The sequence below is a fragment of the Diaphorina citri genome, unplaced genomic scaffold (assembly GCF_000475195.1).
Source record: "Diaphorina citri unplaced genomic scaffold, Diaci psyllid genome assembly version 1.1 scaffold389, whole genome shotgun sequence".
NCBI classification, from domain to species: Eukaryota; Metazoa; Arthropoda; class Insecta; order Hemiptera; family Psyllidae; genus Diaphorina; species Diaphorina citri.
The window spans coordinates 205-26,368 of NW_007377824.1; the positions used below are offsets into that span (position 1 = coordinate 205).

The following is a 26,164-nucleotide window of genomic DNA, read 5'->3' on the forward strand; positions in this document are numbered from 1 at the left end:
CATGCCGTGGTCGCCACGGCCTCCACACCGTGATAGCGCCCTATAGAAAATCGGGTAGTTTCAAATCTATTTGGCAACACCACAACAACGAGCACAAAAATATTGCTCAAAATTTGAAAAGCCAAAAAAGCAAACAAAAGAACTTTTGAGCTTTCAGGAGTTTCAGGAAAAAACGCCCTATAGAAAATCGGGTAGTTTCAAATCTATTTGGCAACACCACAACAACGAGCACAAAAATATTGCTCAAAATTTGAAAAGCCAGAAAAGCAAACAAAAGAACTTTTGAGCTTTCAGGAAAAAGAAAGTTAATTTTCCAAGGAAAAAGGTGTGCAAAGTTGAATGAACGAAGTTGGAGATAATATTGGAAAATTCCTGACATCGCGATACTGTAGTTTAAAAAAGTTGTTCGTATTACCCAGTGGCTAAGGTGGAGTTGTAAGCTTCAAAATGAGCTCTTCAGGTAAGGCTTCCAGTTTCTGTGGTTGTGTCATAGGTACCTACTGTCATATATTATTTATATATTCTTCATATAGAAAGAAGATAGGTAGACTCATCAAATTTATACTAATACCTAAGTTGGGATTCAATTTCGCACTATTTCCATGTATTTTTACAGGCCATGAAATCCCTCTTATAGACAGATTTTTGTAATGTCTCACGGACGCGCCTAAGATTTCAAAGTTCGTTTCTTAAGTGCTAATCAATTAAAATATTATGTGACTTGTTTTTACTTCGCGCCTTTTAAAACTTCACTAGGAACACTCCTTAAGCAAGTATCTTCCCTCTTATAAAAGGATTTTTGTAATGTCCCATTGACGCGCCTTATGCACAACTACCGGATTTAATTTCGCACTATTTCCATGTATTTTTACAGGCCATGAAAGTGTGATAATATTTTGGACAGAAACCTTAGCTTTGTGGCCATTGAAATGAGAATTAAGGGTGATAATGACAAACTTTAAAAAAAAATACTTGCCAATAGCCAATCACTTTATTTCTGTTTTATGTCAATATGTCATTAGGTACTTTAGCTGTGCATTGTATGAAGTACTGCCCTATTTTTCTCATGCTCTAAAGGTGTGTCCACAGTCCACACATAGTCCATTAATGAGATGAATCTTCATTGTTAAGCCAGTGGGGCCATGAAAGTGTGATAATATTTTGGACAGAAACCTTAGCTTCGTGGCCATTGAAATGAAAATTAAGGGTGATAATGACAAACTTTTAAAAAAATTACTTGCCAACAGCCAATCACTTTATTTCTGTTTTATGTCAATATGTCATTAGGTACTTTAGCTATGCATTGTATGAAGTACTGCCCTATTTTTCTCATGCTCTAAAGGTGTGTCCACAGTCCACACATAGTCCATTGATGAGATGAATCTTCATTGTTAAGCCAGTGTGGATGGTTCAGTTGATATCAACCTATGTCAATCCCTGGCTAGTCTACTATGTGTGGACACAGCTTAACAGACTCTTGAAATTGGCATAATAAGTTTTTTTTCCAAATTTATCTTGTTTTCTTGCTCACTTTCTCTTTGATCATTCTAGGTACACCTGTAGACAAAGCCAAGCAAGTCCAGTGTGACATGCTAATGGAAAAGCTCAAAAATAAAGCCTCTCAATACAAATCATTCTTTGATATGGCCAAAGCTCTACGGATGACCATTCTGGTAAGTATAGAAGATTAATTGGGATCAAAAGTTTCAATGGCTAATCAACCATCTTCATCAGCTTTGGTCCTGATTGCATTAATTTGGGATTGAAACAGATAGAATCTTTAAATTTCAAATTGACCATATGGCTAAATTATTTCCTACTGACCTAATTTTCAATTGTTTTTCAGGAGAAAAGATATGCCATTGACAATGTAGAAAGAAGTCAGCTGCAGAAATGTTTGGATCTGTTGCAACAATCTATCAAAGTGAACTCCTTGCAGGCCATGGTTGAAAGATTAGAGAAGGAGAAAAGATATGCTATTGACAATGTAGAAAGAAGTCAGCTGCAGAAATGTTTGGATCTGTTGCAACAATCTATCAAAGTGAACTCATTGCAGGCCATGGTTGAAAGATTAGAGAGTATTAGTAGACAACTGGGGTAAGAACGTTTCTAATTTTAATCACAAAGCACAACTGCCTACTCACCATCTTTGAACTTTATTTTTAAAAATATATTCAGTCAAAAATATCCTTATTAAAATCTTAGATACATAATAATTGCCTCTATAAAATTATGGCTTGACTTGGCCTCAAACCACCAACTTAAAGATCTTGAGTCTACTCCGCTAACCACTACACAATTTGCATTATTCTCATTCACGTTAATACTTTGTTGTTGTTTGCAGACTGAAATTTATGGCAGGTCAGAGTGGGTTTGATTGGTTCATTTCCTCAGACATGTTCTACTTGGAGGTTGTTCTTGAAGCTAGTGGCAATCTAGACTTGGCCTCAAACCACCAACTTAAAGATCTTGAGTCTACTCCACTAACCACTACACAATTTGCATTATTCATGTTAATACTTTGTTGTTGTTTGCAGACTAAAATTCATGGCAGGTCAGAGTGGGTTCGATTGGTTCATTTCCTCAGACATGTTCTACTTGGAGGTTGTTCTTGAAGCTAGTGGCAACGTGAAAGACGTCAAGATTCATCATGAAGGTCGAGATCAGCAAAGTTGTGAAGAGCTAATTCAGTGTCTTCAGAATCAGGACTTTAATGATTTTACTGTTCAGTTGGAAAGTCTCACATCAATCTATCAGTTGAATGCTGAGAAGAAGGTCAAGTCCAAGGCCTTTGCAGCTCTCCAGTCTCTGGAGGCAGATTTGATTACACTCCATCAATCTATCAGTTGAATGCCGAGAAGAAGGTCAAGTCCAAGGCCTTTGCAGCTCTCCAGTCTCTGGAGGCAGATTTGATTACACTTGCATCATTGCAGACAAATATCAAGGATCCTTTCCTGCTCATACACAAGAGTCCTGTTGGAGCTCTGCACAAGAGAAGAGGAGGTGAGTTTTTAATTACCTTTCAAACTTGATTTTAATTTGTACACTTGTAAGAAAAAATTACTTTGTACTGCTAGATATTTTATGTCCAAACACAACTCCAAAAGGTGAGCATCATCATTCAGATAGGTTGTTTCTCTCTATAATACTTTGAAATTTCTCTGAAATTGATACCTGTTGTGGCATTTAGTTAAAGCTTTAATTGATCATTCTTACCTAATATGAGTGATCACTGATGCATTTTGAAAGAAATAATAACTGATTATTTAACCTTTGTAGTATTATGGGTGTTGTACTTTTATTTTTCCCTTCTGTTGTTGTTGTTTTACCCATCAAGGATCCTTTCCTGCTCATACACAAGAGTCCTGTTGGAGCTCTGCACAAGAGAAGAGGAGGTGAGTTTTTAATTACTTTTCAAATTTGATTTTAATTTGTACCTTGTAAGAAAAAATTACTTTGTACTGCTAGATATTTTATGTCCAAACACAACTCCAAAAGGTGAGCATCATCATTCAGATAGGTTGTTTCTCTCTATAATACTTTGAAATTTCTCTGAAATTGATACCTGTTGTGGTATTTAGTTAAAGCTTTATTTGATCATTCTTACCTAATATGAGTGATCACTACCTAATATGAGTGATGCATTTTGAAAGAAATAATAACTGATTGTTTAACCTTTGTAGTATTATTGGTATTGTTGTACTTTTATTTTTCCCTTCTGTTGTTGTTGTTTTACCACTCCAAAAGGTGAGCATCATCATTCAGATAGGTTGTTTCTCTCTATAATACTTTGAAATTTCTCTGAAATTGATACCTGTTGTGGTATTTAGTTAAAGCTTTATTTGATCATTCTTACCTAATATGAGTGATCACTACCTAATATGAGTGATGCATTTTGAAAGAAATAATAACTGATTGTTTAACCTTTGTAGTATTATTGGTGTTGTTGTACTTTTATTTTTCCCTTCTGTTGTTGTTGTTTTACCATTCTTATTTATTTTACCCTTGACAGGTCATGCCATGATGCTGACTTACTTTGTGTCCCCCTATGATCTCCTCGACCTGAAGAACAAGATCAGCAAACCCCTCAGTGCCGATAGTGTGGACGTGGGTTTCAGTGTGACAGTCAGTATGGAGAGTTCCTGTGCCCATAAGTTGCAAATTACAACCTTGGTGACAGTCAGTGTTAACCCTAGTGGGAAAAAGTAAGATGATTTTTTTTTCCCCATTATTATTTTTTTTAAAAGATGTTTGATAGAGGGAACTGCAACTGCTAAGGTCTTATTGTCTAGAAATCGAAGAGAAAAAGAAGATAGGATTGGAGAAAGCCAGCCGTTCCTCCGGGAACGAACATTATCTGGTAAGGATAAAATCCGCCCCGGGCGGGAATCGAACCCGCGGCCAAACGCTTACAAGGCAGACGCGCTACCAAACAAGCTAACCTGGCTGGCCAGGTAAGATGAGATGTATTTTCTTTTCGGGAAATTGAAATGGTTTCCACTCTTCAAGATAGCAGATTTCCCATGGTTTAGTACAGCCACTACCTCGTCAAAAGAGGGGAAATGAATTTTACTTGTGTTAAGCATAAATGCTCGTCACAAATGTCATTCCCCATGCAATATACTACGCTTAATTTTATGACTTGACATGCACTCCAACCACCAACCTCTAGATTCAAAGTCCACTAAGGTTGGTTGTAATTAAGAGGGGAAATCATCTTGCTTTCTGAAACTAAAATACCATTTTACTGAGAGAGGGTCTGACCGTAAGTATTGTTTCTCTCTCTGTCCTAAGTCTGTTTTTATCGCCTCCTTCTCTTAGCACCCCAGTGTACGGTGCTTCCACCCCTCAGAACACTGCCTCTCTCCCTGCCTGTTTCGTTCTCAAACTGAACAAACCCACCCCCATGTCTCTCTCTCTCTGCTAAATTTATATCTTCTCTATCTCTTAGCACCCCAGTGTATGGAACAACCTTGGTGACAGTCAGTGTTAACCCTAGTGGGAAAAAGTAAGATGATTTTTTTTCCATTATTATTATTTTTTTTTTTTTTAAAAAAAAGAGGTTTGATAGAGGGAACTGTAACTGCTAAGGTCTTATTGTCTAGAAATCGAAGAGAGAAAGAAAATAGGATTGGAGAAAGCCAGCCGTTCCTCCGAGAACAAACGGTGCTTCCACCCCTCGGAACTCTGCCTCTTCCTCTCCCTCTCTGCTAATTCTCTTTCTTCTCTCTCCCTTAGCACCCCAGTGTACGGTGCTTCCACCCCTCAGAACACTGCCTCTCTCCCTGCCTGTTTCGTTCTCAAACTGAACAAGCCCACCCCCATGTGCGTCTCTTTGGTGAAGAAAATCCAAGCGGTGACAGAAATGGAGTGCTCCACTGTAGACACGGCCACTCCTAAGCCTCTGCTTAGTTTGATTATCCAGCACCAAGAGTGTATGGAGCTTCCACCCCTCAGAACACTGCCTCTCTTCCCGCCTGTTTCGTTCTCAAACTGAACAAGCCCACCCCCATGTGCGTCTCTTTGGTGAAGAAGATCCAAGCGGTGACAGAAATGGAGTGCTCCACTGTAGACACGGCCACTCCTAAGCCTCTGCTTAGTTTGATTATCCATCAAACTGACAAGTCCCGGGATAGTACGAGTAATAAGCCTTTGTTTGTGGTGAGTCCTTGTCTAGTTATAATAGTAGGAGCAATCAATGGTTGGGAACATTAAATAGGGAGTAGACCAGCTTAGTCTGACTGGGTAACATTAAGCTGATATTGTTTCAAGAGAAAGCTGTGCTTTACCATTAATAGTACGAGTAATAAGCCTTTGTTTGTGGTGAGTCCTTGTCTAGTTATAATAGTAGGAGCAATCAATGGTTGGGGGCATTAAACAGGAAGTAGACCAGCTTAGTCTGACTGGGAAACATTAAGCTGATATTGTTTCAAGAGAAGGCTGTGCTTTACCATTGAGAATCGTACCCTAAAAGCCCACTCCGAAGCTTTGCATTGGTAAAAGTAAGGCCATCGGCTTTAATAAACGCCCAATGTCACTGTGACCTTTTTAGATCTTTTGTGACTTTCCCTTTATACATAGGAAGAGCCCTAGACTTCTTAAGAAGGCCATGGTTCTTTTAGGACTGATTAGGTGTAGGGTTATGGTAGATCTAGTTTTGTGCCTGCCTCTAAATCCTCACTCTGAGAACTGGGGTCCAAGAATCCTGAAAATGTATAAAGAGAATGTTGGTTAAGGCTATAGGGTAAAACATCTTTTGAACCTTTGGTACCTACCTAGGTATGGTCCCAAGATGATTGCTAGATACCTACACAACAAGGAAGAGTTTCCTTGACAGATTAACATTTAGAGTGAAGCACAGGGATGAGAAATTTTGTTTGAGGTGGACAATGGTGGACACTGATAATCAGAGTTTAGAAAAACAGCTAGTATGTAAGTCTTTAGATTTTATGAAGTTTTTGGAACCAGTTCTAGTAAGAGTGATTCAAGTAAGAAATCCTCCTCGAGTAAGGATTTTCAGTCTGGACGTGAGAAAGACAAGAAATTGAGTTCTAGCTCCAGCGGTAATTCCTCACATTCAAGTCCGAAGCTAAAACCCCCCACTGTAAAGATGAAACCTGACGTCCTGGAAGATTTAGATCCTAGTAAAGGCGACCCGAGTCAGATGAGGAAGAAAGGCTCTCTGTCTGCTGTGATAGACAAGCTAAAGTCTGCACAACATGGTGGGGAGCCTGGTAGTGGGGAGGGGGGGAAGGAGTCCTCCCAAGTGAAGAGTACCTCCATGTCAAGCAAGACAAGTGATGGGAAAGTAACCAGTAGCGGCAAGTCAGAAGTTAGTAGTAAAATACCTGGCGAGTATCAAGTCAAACATAGTTCAGACGGAATGAAGATTACCATCAACAAAACCAAAACACTCACCAAGATTGCTAAACCTTCCTCCTCCTCTCCCAAGTTTACAGGACTTTCTCTTCGCTTTCGGGACGATAAGACCTTAACAGTTACAGTTCCCTCTATCTAACCTCTTTTTTGGGTCGACTTAGTTTAACCCAGTAAAAATTAACCACCAATATGTTTCCGTGGTCCTGCTTCTAAGAAGTCTTCTACTTTATCATCTAAACCTCCTACACTGAGTAGTTCTAGTGGGAGTAGCACTAGTACAGGAGGATCTAGTAGTTCCAAGATATCAAGTAGTAGTGGTAGCAGCAGTAGTGGTGGTGTAACAGGAAGCAGTACATCCAGTAGCAGCTCCAAACTATCCTCTTCATCATCATCCTCTAGCTACACTGAGTAGTTCTAGTGGGAGTAGCACTAGTACAGGAGGGTCTAGTAGTTCCAAGATATCAAGTAGTAGTGGTAGCAGCAGTAGTAGTGGTGTAACAGGAAGCAGTACATCCAGTAGCAGCTCCAAACTATCCTCTTCATCATCATCCTCTAGTTCAAAGTCTAGCTCTCCTAGCTTATCCACCAAGTCAAACTTCAAGACAAGTAGCAGTAGTTCCTCCAGTAGTTCAAGTTCTCTATCCAAGAGTAGTGGTAGTTCCGACCTGACGAAGCAGAGGGACATTTCAAGACAAGTAGCAGTAGTTCCTCCAGTAGTTCAAGTTCTCTATCCAAGAGTGGTGGTAGTTCCGACCTGACGAAGCAGAGGGATAAGATGAAGCTCTCATCCAAATCATCTAGTGGTAGTAACTCTCCGTCTCTGTCTAGTTCAGATAAAAGTAAGAAGTCGAGTGAGGATTACAAGTCAAGTATACAGCTATCTTCACAACATGTAGTCGAAGGATTGGTGAAACAACTCGACACCAAGTTTCAAATCCCCAAACTATCGGCACGAAGTTCAGAGAGTAATCTTACTGGCAGCAGTACAGTGAGCACTATCACAACATGTAGTCGAAGGATTGGTGAAACAACTCGACACCAAGTTTCAAATCCCCAAACTATCGGCACGAAGTTCAGAGAGTAATCCTACTGGCAGCAGTACAGTGAGCACTTCCTCCAGTAGTACTGGTACCCTGAGTAGCAGTGACTCTAGCAGTAGTAAGAAACCAGACGCTAAACCTTCCTATCAAAGCTCCTCAGAGACAAAGTCCATCGATCCATTGCCTAGCAACCGAGTGAGGATTACAAGTCAAGTATACAGCTATCTTCACAACATGTAGTAGAGGGATTGGTGAAACAACTCGACACCAAGTTTCAAATACCCAAACTATCGGCACGAAGTTCAGAGAGTAATCCTACTGGCAGCAGTACAGTGAACACTACCTCCAGTAGTACTAGTACCCTGAGTAGCAGTGACTCTAGCAGTAGTAAGAAACCAGATACTAAACCTTCCTATCAAAGCTCCTCAGAGACAAAGTCCATCGATCCATTGCCTAGCAATAAGTTACCTGACTCGAGTAGCAAATACCCCGTTGTTCTTGCCAGTCCTCTCAAGTTTGAAGAGAAAATGATGGAACCTGTCAAGTCTTCTAGCCGCAGTCTTACCAGTAGTCCTGTACAATGTGCTAGTCCTACGAAATTCTCTTCCAAGTCTTGTGATTGAAGAGAAAATGATGGAACCTGTCAAGTCTTCTAGCCGCAGTCTTACCAGTAGTCCTGTACAATGTGCTAGTCCTACGAAATTCTCGTCCAAGTCTTGTGACGCCACAAGCTTTGATGAGAAACTCAACCCGAGTGCAACAAGTGATGCGTTGAAAAGTCTCAAAATGGATCTGCCTATAGGAGGAATATCCTTCTCAGACGCTGAGATCAAGAAACCTCTGCCCCTAGCCAATGCAAAACCTACAGACAAACCTGTCAAGGCCGGTACAACATCTCAGGAGGCTGCTGAGATGCTGTTGGATTTTTCCTCGGCCACTCAGGCCACCAAGCCCCCCGACCCTGGGCCTGGCAAACTTATCAAGCAACCTCCTTCGCAGGTATCTCTACACATTGTCAAATCCCCCGTACCTTCTCCCTCTCCTAAGCTGGTCAACTCACCCTCCCCTGCGTTAATAGATGATGAACTAGTTGATGATAACCTAGTGGGTATTGGGAAATAGAGACAAGCTCAACCTACTGCTACTGAGGTACTAAGTTATCAAGAATCATCAAGCTACAGATCTAGCTACGCTATAATCATAGTTCCGAGACCAGTCGTAATATCAGAACCCCTCACATCTGATCCTGATAGTCACTAATCTAATGAAGCATCCACCTCCCTCTGTAGTAAAGTGCCTTTACTCGCCTGCTGAATAGGAGGGTGTAGGTTTCAGTTCTCGCTTGATGCTTGATACAAATATGTATTAATTTTAATTTATTCCGTTTATTTATTTCACACTTTGGCTTTAATTAATTAATCAAACTTCTTCGGCAACAATTGTGAATTCGAAAAGCTGCCCTGCTCTGGACTTCCCGAGACGCCAGACAATGCTCACAAAATTTGCACTTCGGAGTAAGTAAAATTGTGCTGAGCATAACTCTAACAACCTGTCGACCTCTGAAAGGTAGCGGAGATGGGAGGGGAGAATCTTCTGATACAAAATATGTTCACTCAAGGTAGAAACACACTACCGTCACGTCACGTCACGTCACGTGATAGTATTGTGGCTGTCCTGAACAATATTACCTACAATATTATGGGGAAAACTTTGAACTACATTTTCTGACTCCCCCAGAGTTTACTTGAGATGACGCAATGGTAGTGTGTTTCTACCTTTGGTGCTCTCGAATTTAGTAGTTTGTACCACTATCTACGTACAGTCGTACATCTAAAACCTACCTCGTCATCTTCGATCATTCCTTTACGAACTCCTGGTGTAAATGTAAATAAATCAAATTCATTGTATATTTATTTATAGACCTATTTTCATGCTGTAAAAAATACTTGTAAATAACACCCATAGTGTACTTATTTACAAGAAAATATAGATTTTATGCCCACGTACAGTCGTACATCTAAAACCTACCTCGTCATCTTCGATCATTCCTTCACGAACTCCTTAGTATTGGTGTAAATGTAAATAAATCAAATTCATTGTATATTTATAGACCTATTTTCATGCTGTAAAAATACTTGTAAATAACACCCATAGTGTACTTATTTACAAGAAAATATAGATTTTATGCTTTTATATATAAGTGAATATTTATGTCAAAACATCACTACTGACATCTGACATCACTATGATGCTTGCCAAGGAGCCAAGTACACAGTATGTAAAATGAAGTAAACAGATCTAAATGACATATTTGCAAACAAGCACACTTACAATTTATGGCTTTCTGGACATCAAGTTGATTATATATAAGTGAATATTTATGTCAAAACATCACTACTGACATCTGACATCACTATGATGCTTGCCAAGGAGCCAAGTACACAGTATACAAAATGAAGTAAACAGATCTAAATGACATATTTGCAAACATTCACACTTACAATTTATGGCTTTCTGGACATCAAGTTGGCACGTACCTTGTTTTGTACTGTACGTTTCGGGTTTAGAATTTAGATCCGAAATATCCAGTACAAAAACAAGGTACGTGCCAACTTCAACTCCAGAAAACCATAATAGACAGATAGGATTCGTTCTCGGAACGGCTGGCTCTCCTATCTTCATTCCCTCTTTACTTTCGGGTCGACAAATCCTTAGCAATTACAGTGCCCTCTATCAAACCTCTTTAAAAAGTAATGGTATCTGGAGTGGTATATTTACTGGTGGACATACACACTCATCTTCATTCCCTCTTTATCTTCGGGACCTTAGCAGTTACAGTTCCCTCTATCAAACCTCTTTAAAAAGTAATAGTATCAGGAGTGAGATTGTTACCTTGTGTTGTGGACATATACATGCATCTCCATTCCCTCTTCACCTTCAGGACCTAAATCGAAGAATGGGATTTTATCTGACCACAAAATGGTGTCCAGGCCTGGGTGCTGTGTGGTTTACTCATGTTTTAAAGCTATATGATAGGTCAATTTTAGACTTTGAATTAATTAACTTTGAAGTTTGACATAAACAAAGTTGAAGGCACGGTTAGAAAAAAAAACTTATGATAAATAAATATATAATCAAAACTGGCGGCGCGGTCCAATAATAGCACGTTGAATATTCCAGTTCCTGATGGATCACTGATTGACGTTACGCATGCTTAGTGTCCGGATAGGTGACTATCTGCACAATCGCGTTCTGCCGCTTTTTCCCGGCCCTCCTCAGGCTGGGTGAGTTGAATGTGAGGAGGCAAATATTTAGTTGCAGAAGTTAGGTCCCCGTTACTGAAGAGCCAATTTGGCCTTTACGTTCCTTCTGCTTGTTTTTTTTTTTGTTTTCTTTTTCTTCTTCTTCTTCTTGACGTTCCTTGTACCTTGGCCTTTACGTTCCTTCTACTTGTTTTTTTTTTCTTCTTCTTCTTCTTTTTCTTGACGTTCCTTGTACCACTCAGTTTCTTATTTCTCTCCCCAACAGCTGTCTGTTCCCCTTGCCTCAATGGCGGTGTATGCACGGAGCCCAACATTTGCCTCTGTAAGCCCAACTTCTTCGGCAACAATTGTGAATTCGAAAAGCTGCCCTGCTCTGGACTTCCCGAGACGCCAGACAATGCTCACAAAATTTGCACTTCCGAGTAAGTAAAATTGTGCTAAGCATAACTCTAACAACTTCGATGGTTGGGGAATTGTTGACCTTATGATTAAGGAGCGCGGTAGAGCTTAACGTACGTTAGGGAAATGCTTGTCACCAATGTCGTTCTCCGCTTAACACACTGCGCTAAATTTTATGACTAGGACTCGAACCGTTGGGGAATTGTTGACCTTATGATTAAGGAGCGCGGTAGAGCTTAACGTACGTTAGGGAAATGCTTGTCACCAATGTCGTTCCCCGCCTAACACACTACGCTAAATTTTATGACTAGGACTCGAACCACCAGATTCAAACTCCACTGTACTAAGCACTACACCACTGAGGTTGGTATACTGCAATAAATATACTGCGTATAATTCCAGCTTCTGCACAGTTTCCTGCCTTGACGGATTCAAGTTCCCGGATGGTTCAGGGGTGACCAACATCATGTGCAAGAATGGACAGTGGACCCCCTCCAGACCTGAGTGGCATCAGGTACCCGCATGTCAAGGTATGTACACATTTAAGCCCAGCACACACGGTTAAAAACTGATGAAATTCTGTGTACGATTTCGGCCCGGAGCTATATACATTATATATAAATATATCGCGAATATTTATGTCAAAACATCACTACTGACATCTGACATCACTATGATGCTTGCCAAGGAGCCAAGTACACAGTATGTAAAATGAAGTAAACAGATCTAAATGACATATTTGCAAACAAGCACACTTACAATTTATGGCTTTCTGGACATCAAGTTGACACGTACCTTGTTGAATTAATTAACTTTGAAGTTTGACATAAACAAAGTTGAAGGCACGGTTAGTCCAGGGTTACTTGCTTGCCATGCAGAAGTTTCCGCGTTCGAATCCCAACATCGACAAGAAATTTGCACCCATAGGTATTTCGATTGCAATTTTCACTCGGATTACTTTCTGGTGTTCTCGTGTTAACCCAGCACCTAAGTGGAAAGAATTGTGTCTCTTATCGCCCACATCTGATGAGGGACATACTACGGAATGAACATGCTATGACACAGACCACATGAGTAATTTAGCAGCAGTTTCATTGTTCCGAAATAAAAACAGCGGTAAAACACTCATCCTTTTTTTTCTACTCCCTTATCCTATAGGAAGGAAAGTAATGTTATATCTTGAATCCATTATTCTATCCTGTTTTTATTACTCGATTTCAGCTTTTGCAAGAACGGCCAATGGTCTTGCACTACTAGACAATGTCCGGGTGTATGTTCCGCTATAGGCGACCCTCACTACAAGACATTCGATGGACACAAGTTCAACTTTATGGGCAAATGTTCGTACACACTGCTCAAAGCCAAGAACTACACTATCGAGCAGGAAAATATTGCCTGTAGCGGCGCTATATCTCAGGTACTGAATGGGTTTTTTCTTCCAATGTGGTGTTTCGGTAATTGTTTGTGTGCGTACGTGATATTTGCGCAAATTTTAATGTTTAGACCTGAATTTTGCTCAAAATATCTCGTACATATGCAACGATTTGTCATCAAAGCCAAGAACTACACTATCGAGCAGGAAAATATTGCCTGTAGCGGCGCTATATCTCAGGTAATGAATGGGTTTTTTCTTCCAATGTGGTGTTTCGGTAATTGTTTGTGTGCGTACGTGATATTTGCGCAAATTTTACTGTTTAGACCTGAATTTTGCTCAAAATATCTCGTACATATGCAACGATTTGTCGAAAAAGTCTTGATTTTCAGTAAGTCTTGATTCTCATTTCTCAAACCTCTTAAAAAATCTTGATTTTCAATAAAATTTAACTCTCATTTCAGCTACTTGTGAACCCGACTGTCTGAATGGTGGAACATGCATTGAATTGAACACATGTCAATGTCCTAAACAGTTCCGTGGATCTCAGTGTCAATATTGTAAGTGATGACCTCAAGATTTAAAAATAATAATAATAATAATAATTTTTAACAATGGTTTTAATTTAATGCTTCCTCTTCCTCGCCTTTTTCCGTGCTCAGACGGGGTCGGCGTTTTTCGTCAGCCTTTGAATCAATCCTGGGGGATTGCTTTGGGCTGATAATTGGATACAAGAAAATTACGAGTGGATGCCCTTCACACTCGTACTTTGCTATTTCTTTAGCAAGGAAAATTTCAGGCTGGTATCCTTCCTGTTTAAAGTCCCCCAACCAGACTTCTTTATCAATATTATTTACTTCCTTTTCAGCCGTGGAGGTGTGTGATATAAAGAAATTGAACTTCAACGGGAGGATTGAATGTTCGGGAGATTCCAATGCTCTCTCATGTGTCGTCAAATGTGCTAGTGGTATGCGGTTCGAGTCCCCCGCAGCCAGTGTGTATGTATGTCGCTATGATCAAGGGAAATTCGAACCTGCGGAAGTGCCCACGTGTATTTTTGGTAAGTTTACTTACTTTCATACTTTCCGTTTTACGGGATTAGAACTAATTTTAGAGGATTAGATAAAAGAGAATTAGCTCCAAATTTAGAGGATTAATTAATTAAGCAGCCAGTGTGTATGTATGTCGCTATGATCAAGGGAAATTCGAACCTGCGGAAGTGCCCACGTGTATTTTTGGTAAGTTTACTTACTCTCATACTTGCCGTTTAACGGGATTAGAACTAATTCTAGAGGATTAGATAAAAGAGAATTAGCTCCAAATTTAGAGGATTAGATCCATCTTTAGAGGATAAGATCCAACTTTAGGAGATAAGATCCAACTTTAGAGGATAAGATCCAACTTTAGAAGATAAGATCCAACTTTAGAGGATTTGATCCAACTTTAGAGGATTAGATCCCAGTTTAGAGGATTAGATCCAACTTTAGAGGATTAGATCCAACTTTAGAGGACTAGATAAAAGAGGATTATATCCAATAACTGTCATAAAATCAGAAAAGTTCAAAGACTATCTTGATAGATACAAGAAACTCCGCCATTAATTAGCCTAAAATTATCTGCTTTTTTCCCCCCCAAAATCAGATTCGGACCTCACTCAATCACACTCCATAGTCAAGGAGACAGTTCTTTCCCAATACTCCAGCGATCATTTCCATGGATATGGCGGTCAATCTAGTGGATATGGCGGTCATTCTAGTGGATATGGCGGTCATTCTAGTGGATATGGCAGTCATTCTAGTGGATATGGCGGTTCTAGGGGATATGGCGGCTCTAGTGGATATGGCGGTCATTCTAGTGGATATGGCGGTCAATCTAGTGGATATGGCGGTCATTCTAGTGGATATGGCGGTCATTCTAGTGGATATGGCGGTCATTCTAGTGGATATGGCGGTCATTCTAGTGGATATGGCGGTCATTCTAGTGGATATGGCGGTCATTCTAGTGGATATGGCGGTTCTAGGGGATATGGCGGCTCTAGTGGATATGGCGGTCATTCTAGTGGATATGGCGGTCAATCTAGTGGATATGGCGGTTCTAGTGGATATGGCGGCTCTAGTGGATATGGCGGTCACTTTGAGGCGCTTTAACTCTGGAATACCAGGTCGTTCACGCCGGAAATTTTCTTTTCTAACTAATAGACTAATCCGCGATGCACTCTGACGTGGAGCGACTGAGATATTAGTGAAAAAGAGAGAAGGGTTTGGTCAAGTGTTGTGTGACTTTAATGTAGTCATCGGCTCTCATGGGAGCGTTAAGCGCTTTCAAAGCAGTCGTATTACTACCCAAGTCGTATTACTAAGCTAACTAAGATGATATTGATGCTTTTATTATTATTGATCCCCACCCTTTGTTCCAGCTACAACAAAGGACTCTCCTGTACTTACACCCTACTGAAGACGGACGCCCTCAGCATTTTGGGCAACTTTGAGTCACCAGACAGCTGCCAGGGGGACACTTGTGTCAAGCAACTCGCCATCTATGTGGGTGACGCCAAGTATAAACTGGGACTAAATGGTAAGAGTCCTCGAGAAAGGTAGAGATATACTGTTTTAGAGTATTAATTTGTTTCAACTTATTTCAAACGACTTTCCTCTGATTATTGTAAAACGAGTATTGAATGTTACTGCTAGAATTCTAACGGCAATCCCTTTGCTTTTTTTTTCCTTTAAAGCGCTTTAACACTACGTCTTTTGAAACCATTCTAAAGTCATTTGTTAGATCCCTGCATCGGTGGTGTAGTGGTCGAGACTCTAGCCTGGTAAACAGAAAGGCATGGGTTCAATCCCAGTCGAGGCGAGGTATGAAATTTTATCCTCAATTAATTTGGGACTTTGATCACAATAACAGTAGTAGCCTACTGCTGAAGTAAACTTTTTCAGTCCTATGCGAGCAGTATAATATTAGAATAAACAGATAAGCACTATTATTAATATTAGGTACTATTAATATCCCTTTTCGTCTTTCGTTTGATTATCAATAAAACATCTCTTCATTTCAGGACTGGGTCAGGCAGTGCTGACGGTAAAAGGGGAAAGCATACCCATCCCTAGTCAGCTAGATGTGCTCAAAGTGGAGTCCGCCCCTGATGGCAATATAATAGTCACCCTACCAGCAGCAGGCGTTACTTTGCAGTGGAACGCCCAGGTATTATATGCTCCCAGTACAAGCCATTGCGACCCGGTATGATTAGGGTACTTTAGGGTAGTTTTGCCATTAAACACACTATTTTCCAAGTACTTTACATTAAGCCTACGTAAACACTATGGAATTATCTTGACAGGGATATAATAATAATAATAGTGCTTATTTATACTGCTCGCATAGGACTGAAAAGTCCCTTTACTCCAGCAGTAGGCTACTATTATTATTGTGGTCAAATTCTCAAATAATAATATTGAGGATAAAATTCCATACCTCGGCTGGGATTGAACCCACGCCCTCCTGTTTACCAGGCGAGCGCCTTGACCACTACACCACCGAGGAGGGTTGGATTCTTAGTGGGTGGAAGACCTCTTTAGGAGAAGTCTGTCACTTAATAAAGCCTGAAACTTGGAATGAAGGTAGGAAAATGACCTAATAGTCAATTCCTGCCAATCGCTAACAACCACAGCAACTTGTTTTTTCCACTCTTATCTTCAGACTCTTTGGGTTTAGCTTTTTTACTTTCTATTACCCTTATTTTCTGAAAATTTTATTTAAAACCCTTTTCTTCAAAAAATCTGCCCAATCGCACCTCTCTTATTCGACCATGTGTTTGCTTCTCAGGACTTTATCTCAATCCACGTCAGTGAAGCTCTTATCTTCAGACTCTTTGGGTTTAGCTTTTTTACTTTCTATTACCCTTATTTTCTGAAAATTTTATTTAAAACCCTTTTCTTCAAAAGATCTGCCCAATCGCACCTCTCCTATTCGACCATGTGTTTGCTTCTCAGGACTTTATCTCAATCCACGTCAGTGAAGCCTCCTGGAACAAAACCTCAGGTCTGTGTGGCCATATGGACGGCGATGCTACCAATGATCTAGCCGAGAGTAAGCACAACGTACTCGGATTCCTGGACAAATACAAGGTGTCCTCATTGCTCAGCGCTTGCTCGGAAAACGACCGTGCTGCCCCGGCTGAGGCGAAGGATGAAATAAGTTTTTTTTTTTTTTTTTTTTTTTTTTTTTTTTTTGAAACGTCTTAATTTTACCATGTTGTAAAGTTGATATTTGAACTAATATTTTGACTAACATATACTCTGGCTTCACAAATATACTCATTCGTAGAATTCATCATTGAAGCCGGTACCGGTACCACATCAGATACATCACATTTCTCTTTCTTCCCACAGGTGTTCAGTGTCCGGCTGGTCAGGAATTCCAGAGTTGCGGCAATTCTTGTCACCGCACCTGCGCCGACATATCGCACCGCCTCAACTGCGAGGTCGAGTGTGTAGAGGGCTGCAACTGCGGCGAAGGATTCACGCTGGATAAACACGGGGATTGCATACCCATCGCCAGTTGCCCGTGTATTAAGCAAGGTCTGGAGTATCCGCCCCATCACAAAGAGATTCGGCCTCATGTGAAGGGACTTCAACTTTGGTAAGTATGGATAAACACGGGGATTGCATACCCATCGCCAGTTGCCCGTGTATTAAGCAAGGTCTGGAGTATCCGCCCCATCACAAAGAGATTCGACCTCATGTGAAGGGGCTTCAACTTTGGTAAGTACACTGCTTATCTAGGGACTTCAACTGTGGTAAGTACACTGCTTGTCTACTTATGCTATCCGGCCTATAAATGTTCCTATACCTACCTAAACACGGGGATTGCATACCCATTGCGAGTTGTCCCTGTATTAAGCAAGGCCTGGAATATCCTCCTCACCACCCCATCACAAAGAGATTCGACCTCATGTGAAGGGGCTTCAACTTTGGTAAGTACACTGCTTATCTAGGGACTTCAACTGTGGTAAGTTCACTGCTTGTCTACTTATGGCATCCGGCCTATAAATGTTCCTATACCTACCTAAACAGGGGGATTGCATACCCATTGCGAGTTGTCCCTGTATTACGCAAAGCCTGGAATATCCTCCTCACCACAAAGAGATTCGGCCTCATGTGAAGGGACTTCAACTTTGGTAAGTGCACTGCTTATCTAGGGACTTCAACTGTGGTAAGTACACTGCTTATCTAGGGACTTCAACTGTGGTAAGTCACTGCTTGTCTACTTTTGGTATCCGGCCTATAAATGTTCCTATACCTACCTAAACACGGGGATTGCATACCCATTGCCAGTTGTCCCTGTATTAAGCAAGGCCTGGAATATCGTCCTCACCACAAAGAGATTCGGCCTCATCTGAAGGGACTTCAATTTAGGTAGGTTCGTATAAATGTGCATTCCTTTTATGGACAAAAATTTTCACTCTCACTTTTAAGACAAATTTTAGCTTGTATGCCGGGCTTTAAATGCAACAAGTGAAAAACACACATGCTTTTATGACACAAGTACAGGTACAAAGCTACCAAGTTTCAAGTAAATAGCTCTAGTAAAATCAATGCATATCGAGTGTTACCCCCACTATCAAGATTTTGCCAATAGTATAGAACTTGCTCAAGGCACGGACCACTTTTGAATTTCATGATTTCCCACGGACCACTCAGCACCCACAGTTTGGGAATTCCTCAAGTATACTTCTTCTTCCTTCTTTTTCTTCGCCTTTTCCCGTGTACAGACGGGGTCGTCGGTTTTCGTCAGCCTCTCAATCAGCACTTTGCCAATAGTATAGAACTTGCTCAAGGCACGGACCACTTTTGAATTTCATGATTTCCCACGGACCACTCAGCACCCACAGTTTGGGACCTCAAGTATACTTCTTCTTCCTTCTTTTTCTTCGCCTTTTCCCGTATACAAACGGGGTCGGCGGTTTTCGTCAGCCTCTCAATCAGCCCAAACTAGAGTGATTGCTTTGGGCTGACATTTAGTTTTGGCTACAAATTTTACGAGTGGATGCCCTTCGCACTCAACTTTTGCTATTTCTGGTCTCAACTATACTAAATTAATTTATTTGTTTCCCGTCAGCCTCTCAATCAGCCCAAACTAGAGTGATTGCTTTGGGCTGACATTTAGTTTTGGCTACAAATTTTACGAGTGGATGCCCTTCACAGTCAACTTTTGCTATTTCTGGTCTCAACTATACTGAATTAATTTATTTGTTTCTTCAAAGCCAAGAACTACACTATCGAGCAGGAAAATATTGCCTGTAGCGGCGCTATATCTCAGGTAATGAATGGGTTTTTTCTTCCAATTTGGTTAAAATATTGCCTGTAGCGGCGCTATATCTCAGGTACTGAATGGGTTTTTTCTTCCAATGTGGTGTTTCGGTAATTGTTTGTGTGCGTACGTGATATTTGCGCAAATTTTAATGTTTAGACCTGAATTTTGCTCAAAATATCTCGTACATATGCAACGATTTGTCAAAAGGCCAGCTTTTAAGACAAATTTTAGCTTGTATGCCGGGCTTTAAATGCAACAAGTGAAAAACACACATGCTTTTATGACACAAGTACAGGTACCAAGCTACCAAGTTTCAAGTAAATCGCTCTAGTAAGATCAATGCATATCGAGTGTTACCCCCATTATCAAGATTTTGCCAATAGTATAGAACTTGCTCAAGGCACGGACCACTTTTGAATTTCATGATTTCCCACGGACCATTCAGCACCCACAGTTTGGGAATTCCTCAAGTATACTTCTTTTTCCTTCTTTTTCTTCGCCTTTTCCCGTGTACAAACGGGGTCGGCGGTTTTCGTCAGCCTCTCAATCAGCCCAAACTAGAGTGATTGCTTTGGGCTGACATTTAGTTTTGGCTACAAATTTTACGAGTGGATGCCCTTCGCACTCAACTTTTGCTATTTCTGGTCTCAACTATACTGAATTAATTTATTTGTTTCTCTCTATATGTTTTAGGCCATGGGCTTAGTGTCAGTGCCCGGGACTCCCTCCTGTACTCGATCCGTGACCATCAGACTAGGGGACGCTTATGTGGAATAAGAAACATGTGAAAACTCTGGATGGAACGCTATACAGGTAGGTTAAACAGAAGTTGTGCGAGCACTCAGTGTCCGAACGGTCTCTTGTTGAAATTTAACTACTTCTAACTCCGGACCGGTACTGAGTAAATATGTCAAATAGTAGGATTTTTTTTTTTTTTGAGTCGCTTTAACTCTGGAATACCAGGTCGTTCACGCCGGAAATTTTCTTTTCTAACTAATAGACTAATCCGCGATGCACTCTGACGTGGAGCGACTGAGATATTAGTGAAAAAGAGAGAAGGGTTTGCTAAGCTTAAATAAGCTTTATAGTAGGGGACGCCTACAAGATCAAACTCAAATCCAACAAGGTGGTTACCATCAATAACGAAGAGGTCAATGCAAAGCTTCCCCTACTCATTCCTCATGTCGCGTATATACGTTATGCTTCCTCGCTATTTATACAAGGTAAAGTCCCCAAAGCGTCAGCTTAGTAGCGCGTCTGCCTTATCTGAAAGTGGGCCTCTGAGTGAAATGTTACTATTTTTTAATGAAAATTTCCAAGAATTAAAGAGTCTGTCTCTCATGTTAAGGGACATGTTTTAATTCATGGGTTTCTGTGGGTAAAGACCATGGAATATGCCAATACGCTTCGGCGGTCAGGGTGTTGAAGTTGAAAATTCTTACCTCCTTGTTTGAATATAAAAAGTCCGATAATAAAATACTCGTTTACGTTATTTTGTTTATATTTCAGTGGAGTTGTCAGACTTGGTTGAAGTTTGGTGGGACGGAGAGACTAGGGTGTATGTGAAGGCACCACCTCAACTGTTTGGTCAAACCAAGGTAAGGTCTGCTAACGTCGTATTTTCCTCTCAAAATTTCTCCTCTATTGGTGTGATAGCGCCTGTACTAAACCATGCTCTGCTTATACGGATGGGTATACCATTTATATGAAAAATGTATGTTCTGAGTTTTTTTGTCAATCAAATATAAATGGAAACTTGTTTTAAAAAAAAAGGTGTTGTGTGACTTCAATGTAGTCATCGGCTCTCATGGGAGCTTTCAAAGCAGTCGTATTACTACCCAAGTAAGCCAACTAAGATGATATTGATGCTTTTATTATTATTGATCCCCACCCTTTGTTCCAGCTACAACAAAGGACTCTCCTGTACTTACACCCTACTGAAGACGGACGCCCTCAGCATTTTGGGCAACTTTGAGTCACCAGACAGCTGCCAGGGGGACACTTGTGTCAAGCAACTCGCCATCTATGTGGGTGACGCCAAGTATAAACTGGGACTAAATGGTAAGAGTCCTCGAGAAAGGTAGAGATATACTGTTTTAGAGTATGTATTAATTTGTTTCAACTTATTTCAAACAACTTTCCTCTGATTATTGTAAAACGAGTATTGAATGTTACTGCTAGAATTCTAACCGCAATCCCTTTCCTTTTGAAACCATTTTAATGTCATTTGTTTGATCCCTGCATCGAGACTCTAGCCTGGTAAACAGAAAGGCATGGGTTCAATCCCAGTCGAGGCGAGGTATGAAATTTTATCCTCAATTAATTTGGGACTTTGATCACAATAACAGTAGTAGCCTACTGCTGAAGTAAACTTTTTCAGTCCTATGCGAGCAGTATAATATTAGAATAAACAGATAAGCACTATTATTAATATTAGGTACTATTAATATCCCTTTTCGTCTTTCGTTTGATTATCAATAAAACATCTCTTCATTTCAGGACTGGGTCAGGCAGTGCTGACGGTAAAAGGGGAAAGCATACCCATCCCTAGTCAGCTAGATGTGCTCAAAGTGGAGTCCGCCCCTGATGGCAATATACGCCATCTATGTGGGTGACGCCAAGTATAAACTGGGACTAAATGGTAAGAGTCCTCGAGAAAGGTAGAGATATACTGTTTTAGAGTATTAATTTGTTTCAACTTATTTCAAACGACTTTCCTCTGATTATTGTAAAACGAGTATTGAATGTTACTGCTAGAATTCTAACGGCAATCCCTTTGCTTTTTTTTTCCTTTAAAGCGCTTTAACACTACGTCTTTTGAAACCATTCTAAAGTCATTTGTTAGATCCCTGCATCGGTGGTGTAGTGGTCGAGACTCTAGCCTGGTAAACAGAAAGGCATGGGTTCAATCCCAGTCGAGGCGAGGTATGGAATTTTATCCTCAATTAATTTGGGACTTTGATCACAATAACAGTAGTAAGTAGCCTACTGCTGAAGTAAACTTTTTCAGTCCTACGCGAGCAGTATAATATTTAAATAAAGAGATAAGCACTATTATTAATATGACTATTAATATCCCCTCATTATCACGTCACTTGAGCTCATGGGGAGTCAAAATGATGTAGTTCAAAGTTTTCCCATAATATTGTAGGACACTAATGGATGATGATCCTAGTGTGTTTCTACCTTGAGTAATGCTGTGATACACGAAAAAATCTTGATTTTATTCCTCCAGGGTCTATGCGGCACATTCAATGACAATCAGAAGGACGAGTTCCTCACACCAGAAGGTGATGTAGAACCAGACGTGGTATCCTTCGCTACCAAATGGCAAACCAATGAACTGTGCGACAACAGTCTGGTTGAGAATGAAAGTGGACATCCGTGTGATTCTAGCGTGGAGAAGAAGCTGCTGGCTCAGCAGATGTGCAAGAACATTACGAGTAACCTGTTTGCAGGTGAGTAGGGGATGTGTGGAATGAGATTTATTGGTATCTACTTGTTCAGAAATCACATCAATGGAAAATTGCTATAAAAAAGAGCTGTCACAAATGAGCTATAGGGTTAGGTTAAACACAAAAAGGAGCTTTCACAATTTAAGCAGTGACCAGTGTTATTAAAGGGTCAGGTTAAACACAAATAGGAGCTTTCTTTTTCATTGTCGAAAGTTGAAAATGCATGAAAAATATATCAGAGGAAGACACATGTTCATGTGGGGCTGTACAATATTTGGCTCAGTTGTCCTGATCTTGAGACACCCTGTACACAACAAGATCTAATAGCAGCCAATGAAACCGCAATCAAAACTGCAACACACTAACGCATCATTTGACGTTATGGTTTTCCCGGACACAGAAAGTAAGCGAGTAAATTTAACATTTGACACAATTTTTATATGTTATCTCCCCTCAGGTCCTACCTACTCAGGACTACTATCAAGCCTGTCTATCAGACTATTACTCCTGTTCAGGACAGAACTGTGCGTGTAATGCCATCCAGTATTTCGTACAGGACTGTTCATTGCGGAACTCTACTTGGAAAACATCTTGGCGTGACGAAAACCTATGCCGTAAGTTCTGTAGAGTTTTAGAATTTTGGCGCTATTAACCGGTTAAACAAATTGAAGAAAGGTCGGTTTTCGAGGTTTTTGCATCTACATTTTCATTGTATTTTCACTTCCGACCAAAAATGAAAAAAAAAAATGCTAAAATTTGAGGGGAATTGGGACGAAAGTTGAGATGAAAATGCCGATCAACATTGAAACTCTATTTCGTGTTAATATAAGCCGGGCAGCGCAGAGCTTCGAACTCTTGATGGCAGGTTAAATAAAAATAATGAGTTGTACATTGCAAGATTCTCTCGATTTCTGAATGTCATTACTATGAGATTTTGGAATAAAACGGATAAGTAAGTTAGTCAATAAGCTATGAACCTCTTTCACAGCTCTCAAATGTCCACCCACCAAAGTTTATTCGTCCTGCGTCCCCCATATCGAAGCATCCTGCGCCTCTGAAAGCCTTAATCTGGACTCTAACGACCCCTCCCAGCATTGCTCCGAAGGATGTACATGTCCTTCTGGTACTGTGGCACATAACAATACGTGTATTCCTAGAGCCTCATGTCCTTGTACCTTACGGGGCAAAGAATATGCCCCAGGCGAGAAGATTTGGAAAAACTGCAACACCTGGTACGTATTTTTTCTCGGTTAGGTGATCGTATCATGTCCTTGTACCTTACGGGGCAAAGAATATGCCCCAGGCGAGAAGATTTGGAAAAACTGCAACACCTGGTACGTATTTTTTCTCGCCACAAAATGGTGTCTAGGCCTGGGTGCTGTGTGGTTGACTCATGTTTTAAAGCTTTATGATTGGTCAATTATACTCTTCGAATTAATTAACTTTGAAGTTTGACATAAACAAAGTTGAAGGCACGGTTACTCCAGGGTTACTTGCTTGCCATGCAGAAGTTTCCGCGTTCGAATCCCAACATCGACAAGAAATTTGCACCCATAGGTATTTCGATTGCAATTTTCACTCGGATTACTTTCTGGTGTTCTCGTGTTAACCCAGCACCTAAGTGGAAAGAATTGTGTCTCTTATCGCCCATCTGATGAGGGACATACTATGGGATGAACATGCTATGACACAGACCACATGAGTAATTTAGCAGCAGTTTCATTGTTCCGAAATAAAAACAGCGGTAAAACACTCATCCTTTTTTTTCTACTCCCTTATCCTATAGGAAGGAAAGTAATGTTATATCTTGAATCCATTATTCTATCCTGTTTTTATTATACGTGCCAACTTCAACTCCAGAAAACCATAATAGACAGATAGGATTCGTTCTCGGAACGGCTGGCTCTCCTATCTTCATTCCCTCTTCACTTTCGGGTCGACAAATCCTTAGCAATTATTACAGTGCCCTCTATCAAACCTCTTTAAAAAAGTAATGGTATCTGGAGTGGTATATTTACCTTGTCTGGTGGACATACACACTCATCTTCATTCCCTCTTTACCTTAAAAACCCACCCGTGCAACCTTCACATTTGTGACCTACATAATGCGTATCTGGATCATTTTTCTCCGAACTTGCTTCAAGATCGCGTCCATCTACGGACTTTCCGCCATTCGCCATTGACCCATTTTGTAGGGAAAAAAGAGCTCGCGAAAAACCCCATCTGCAAAAGGTCTCCGTTATCTTTGTACGTAATTCCTGTCTGTGAGTGATAATGACACTTCCTGTGCCCATTGATGTTTTTAAAAACCGGAGCACGCAAAAAGATCTTGCTCAGAAGTGTGACTGATTCCCTCTATCAAACCTCTTTAAAAAGTAATGGTATCAGGAGTGAGATTGTTACCTTGCGTTGTGGACATATACATGCATCTCCATTCCCTCCTCACCTTCGGGACCTTAGCAGCTAGTTTCCTCTAACAAACCTCTCGGAAAAAATCTCGACTGATTCCAGCTCACACACAACTTTAACTGTTCGCTAATTTTTTCGAGTGCCATCTTGTATTAAATCTATTTATTTTAAACAAATAAACTTATTTATTTTAATTAATTTCATTCCATTATAAATTAACTTATTCATTTATTTAAATTATTTTTATTTTGTACAGCTTGGGGCGATTCTCACTTCCAAACATTTGACGCTAAGAACTTCGACTTCCAAGGAGCCTGCGAATATGTCCTGGTGAAAGGGGCCAATGAAGAGGAAGAAGAGGCCTTTGTAGTGGTTATTGAGGTGAGTGAGTGAGTCAGTGAGTTTGTGGGTGAATGAGTGAATCAGTTTGTGGGTGAGTGAGTGACTGACTGAGTGAGTAGGTGGGTGGGTGAATGAATGAGTGAGTGGGTGAGTGAGTAGGTTGGCGGGTGAATGAATGAGTGAGAGAGTGGGTGGGTGGGTTTTTGAGTAGGTGGGTGAGTGAGTGGGTGGGTGAGTGACTCAATGAATGAGTGAGTGAGTGAGTGAGTGACTCAATGAGTGAGTGAGTCAGTCAGTCAGTGGGAAAGTAAGGAAAAGTTTACAGATCTTGATTAATTTATCTTGTTTGTTTCCATCAGGTTGTACCCTGCGGCTCAACAGGAGTGAGTTGCTCCAAATCCGTGAAAATATCGATGGGTAGCAAGAAGAATGCTGAATCCATTACACTAACCCGTAACAAACCCTTGCCTAATGTTGGAGAGTACCACAAGTAAGTAGCAATAATCTTTAGGAAAATATCTTGATGGTAACCTCCTGACATAAACCACTAACTTGTTAGGTTAGCCCAGTTTGTAGAATAAGAATAGACATAAGTTGGAATATGTACCTATGTAATAAAGAAATAAACATTTATATGAAAAAAAAAAAAAAAAAAAAAAAAAAAAAAAAAAAAAGAAAAAAAAAGGGGAA

The 26,164-nt window shown here is 40.4% G+C and overlaps 2 protein-coding genes and 1 long non-coding RNA gene across 3 annotated transcripts; 2 read left to right on the forward strand and 1 right to left on the reverse strand.

The window, feature by feature from the left end:
* The first annotated feature begins 266 nt into the window (after positions 1–266).
* On the forward strand, positions 267–9,326 carry LOC103508329 (mediator of RNA polymerase II transcription subunit 1). The gene is made up of 14 exons (XM_026822973.1): positions 267–460; positions 1,552–1,673; positions 1,964–2,097; positions 2,538–2,775; positions 2,865–3,003; positions 4,013–4,205; positions 5,239–5,432; positions 5,618–5,661; positions 5,935–5,996; positions 6,469–6,971; positions 7,279–7,512; positions 7,557–7,735; positions 8,120–8,446; positions 8,550–9,326. Exons 1-14 carry the CDS (start codon positions 448–450, stop codon positions 9,039–9,041), a joined length of 2,874 nt encoding a protein of 957 aa, XP_026678774.1. The 5' UTR covers positions 267–447; the 3' UTR covers positions 9,042–9,326.
* A 143-nt stretch (positions 9,327–9,469) lies between these two features.
* Positions 9,470–10,103, reverse strand: LOC113467052. Its single transcript, XR_003391262.1, has 2 exons — positions 9,948–10,103; positions 9,470–9,760 (listed from the first exon to the last, which is right to left on the reverse strand). It is a non-coding gene; the product is annotated as an uncharacterized LOC113467052 (long non-coding RNA).
* A 1,303-nt stretch (positions 10,104–11,406) lies between these two features.
* LOC103508333 lies at positions 11,407–25,968 on the forward strand. Its single transcript, XM_026822967.1, has 19 exons — positions 11,407–11,604; positions 11,984–12,111; positions 13,418–13,513; positions 13,822–14,013; positions 14,595–15,093; positions 15,370–15,527; positions 16,012–16,157; positions 16,946–17,150; positions 17,345–17,594; positions 18,506–18,540; positions 19,219–19,274; positions 19,962–20,025; positions 20,360–20,491; positions 20,778–20,866; positions 22,504–22,730; positions 23,181–23,337; positions 23,712–23,955; positions 25,389–25,513; positions 25,834–25,968. Exons 2-19 carry the CDS (start codon positions 12,048–12,050, stop codon positions 25,966–25,968), a joined length of 2,874 nt encoding a protein of 957 aa, XP_026678768.1. The 5' UTR covers positions 11,407–11,604; positions 11,984–12,047.
* The last annotated feature ends 196 nt before the right edge of the window (positions 25,969–26,164 follow it).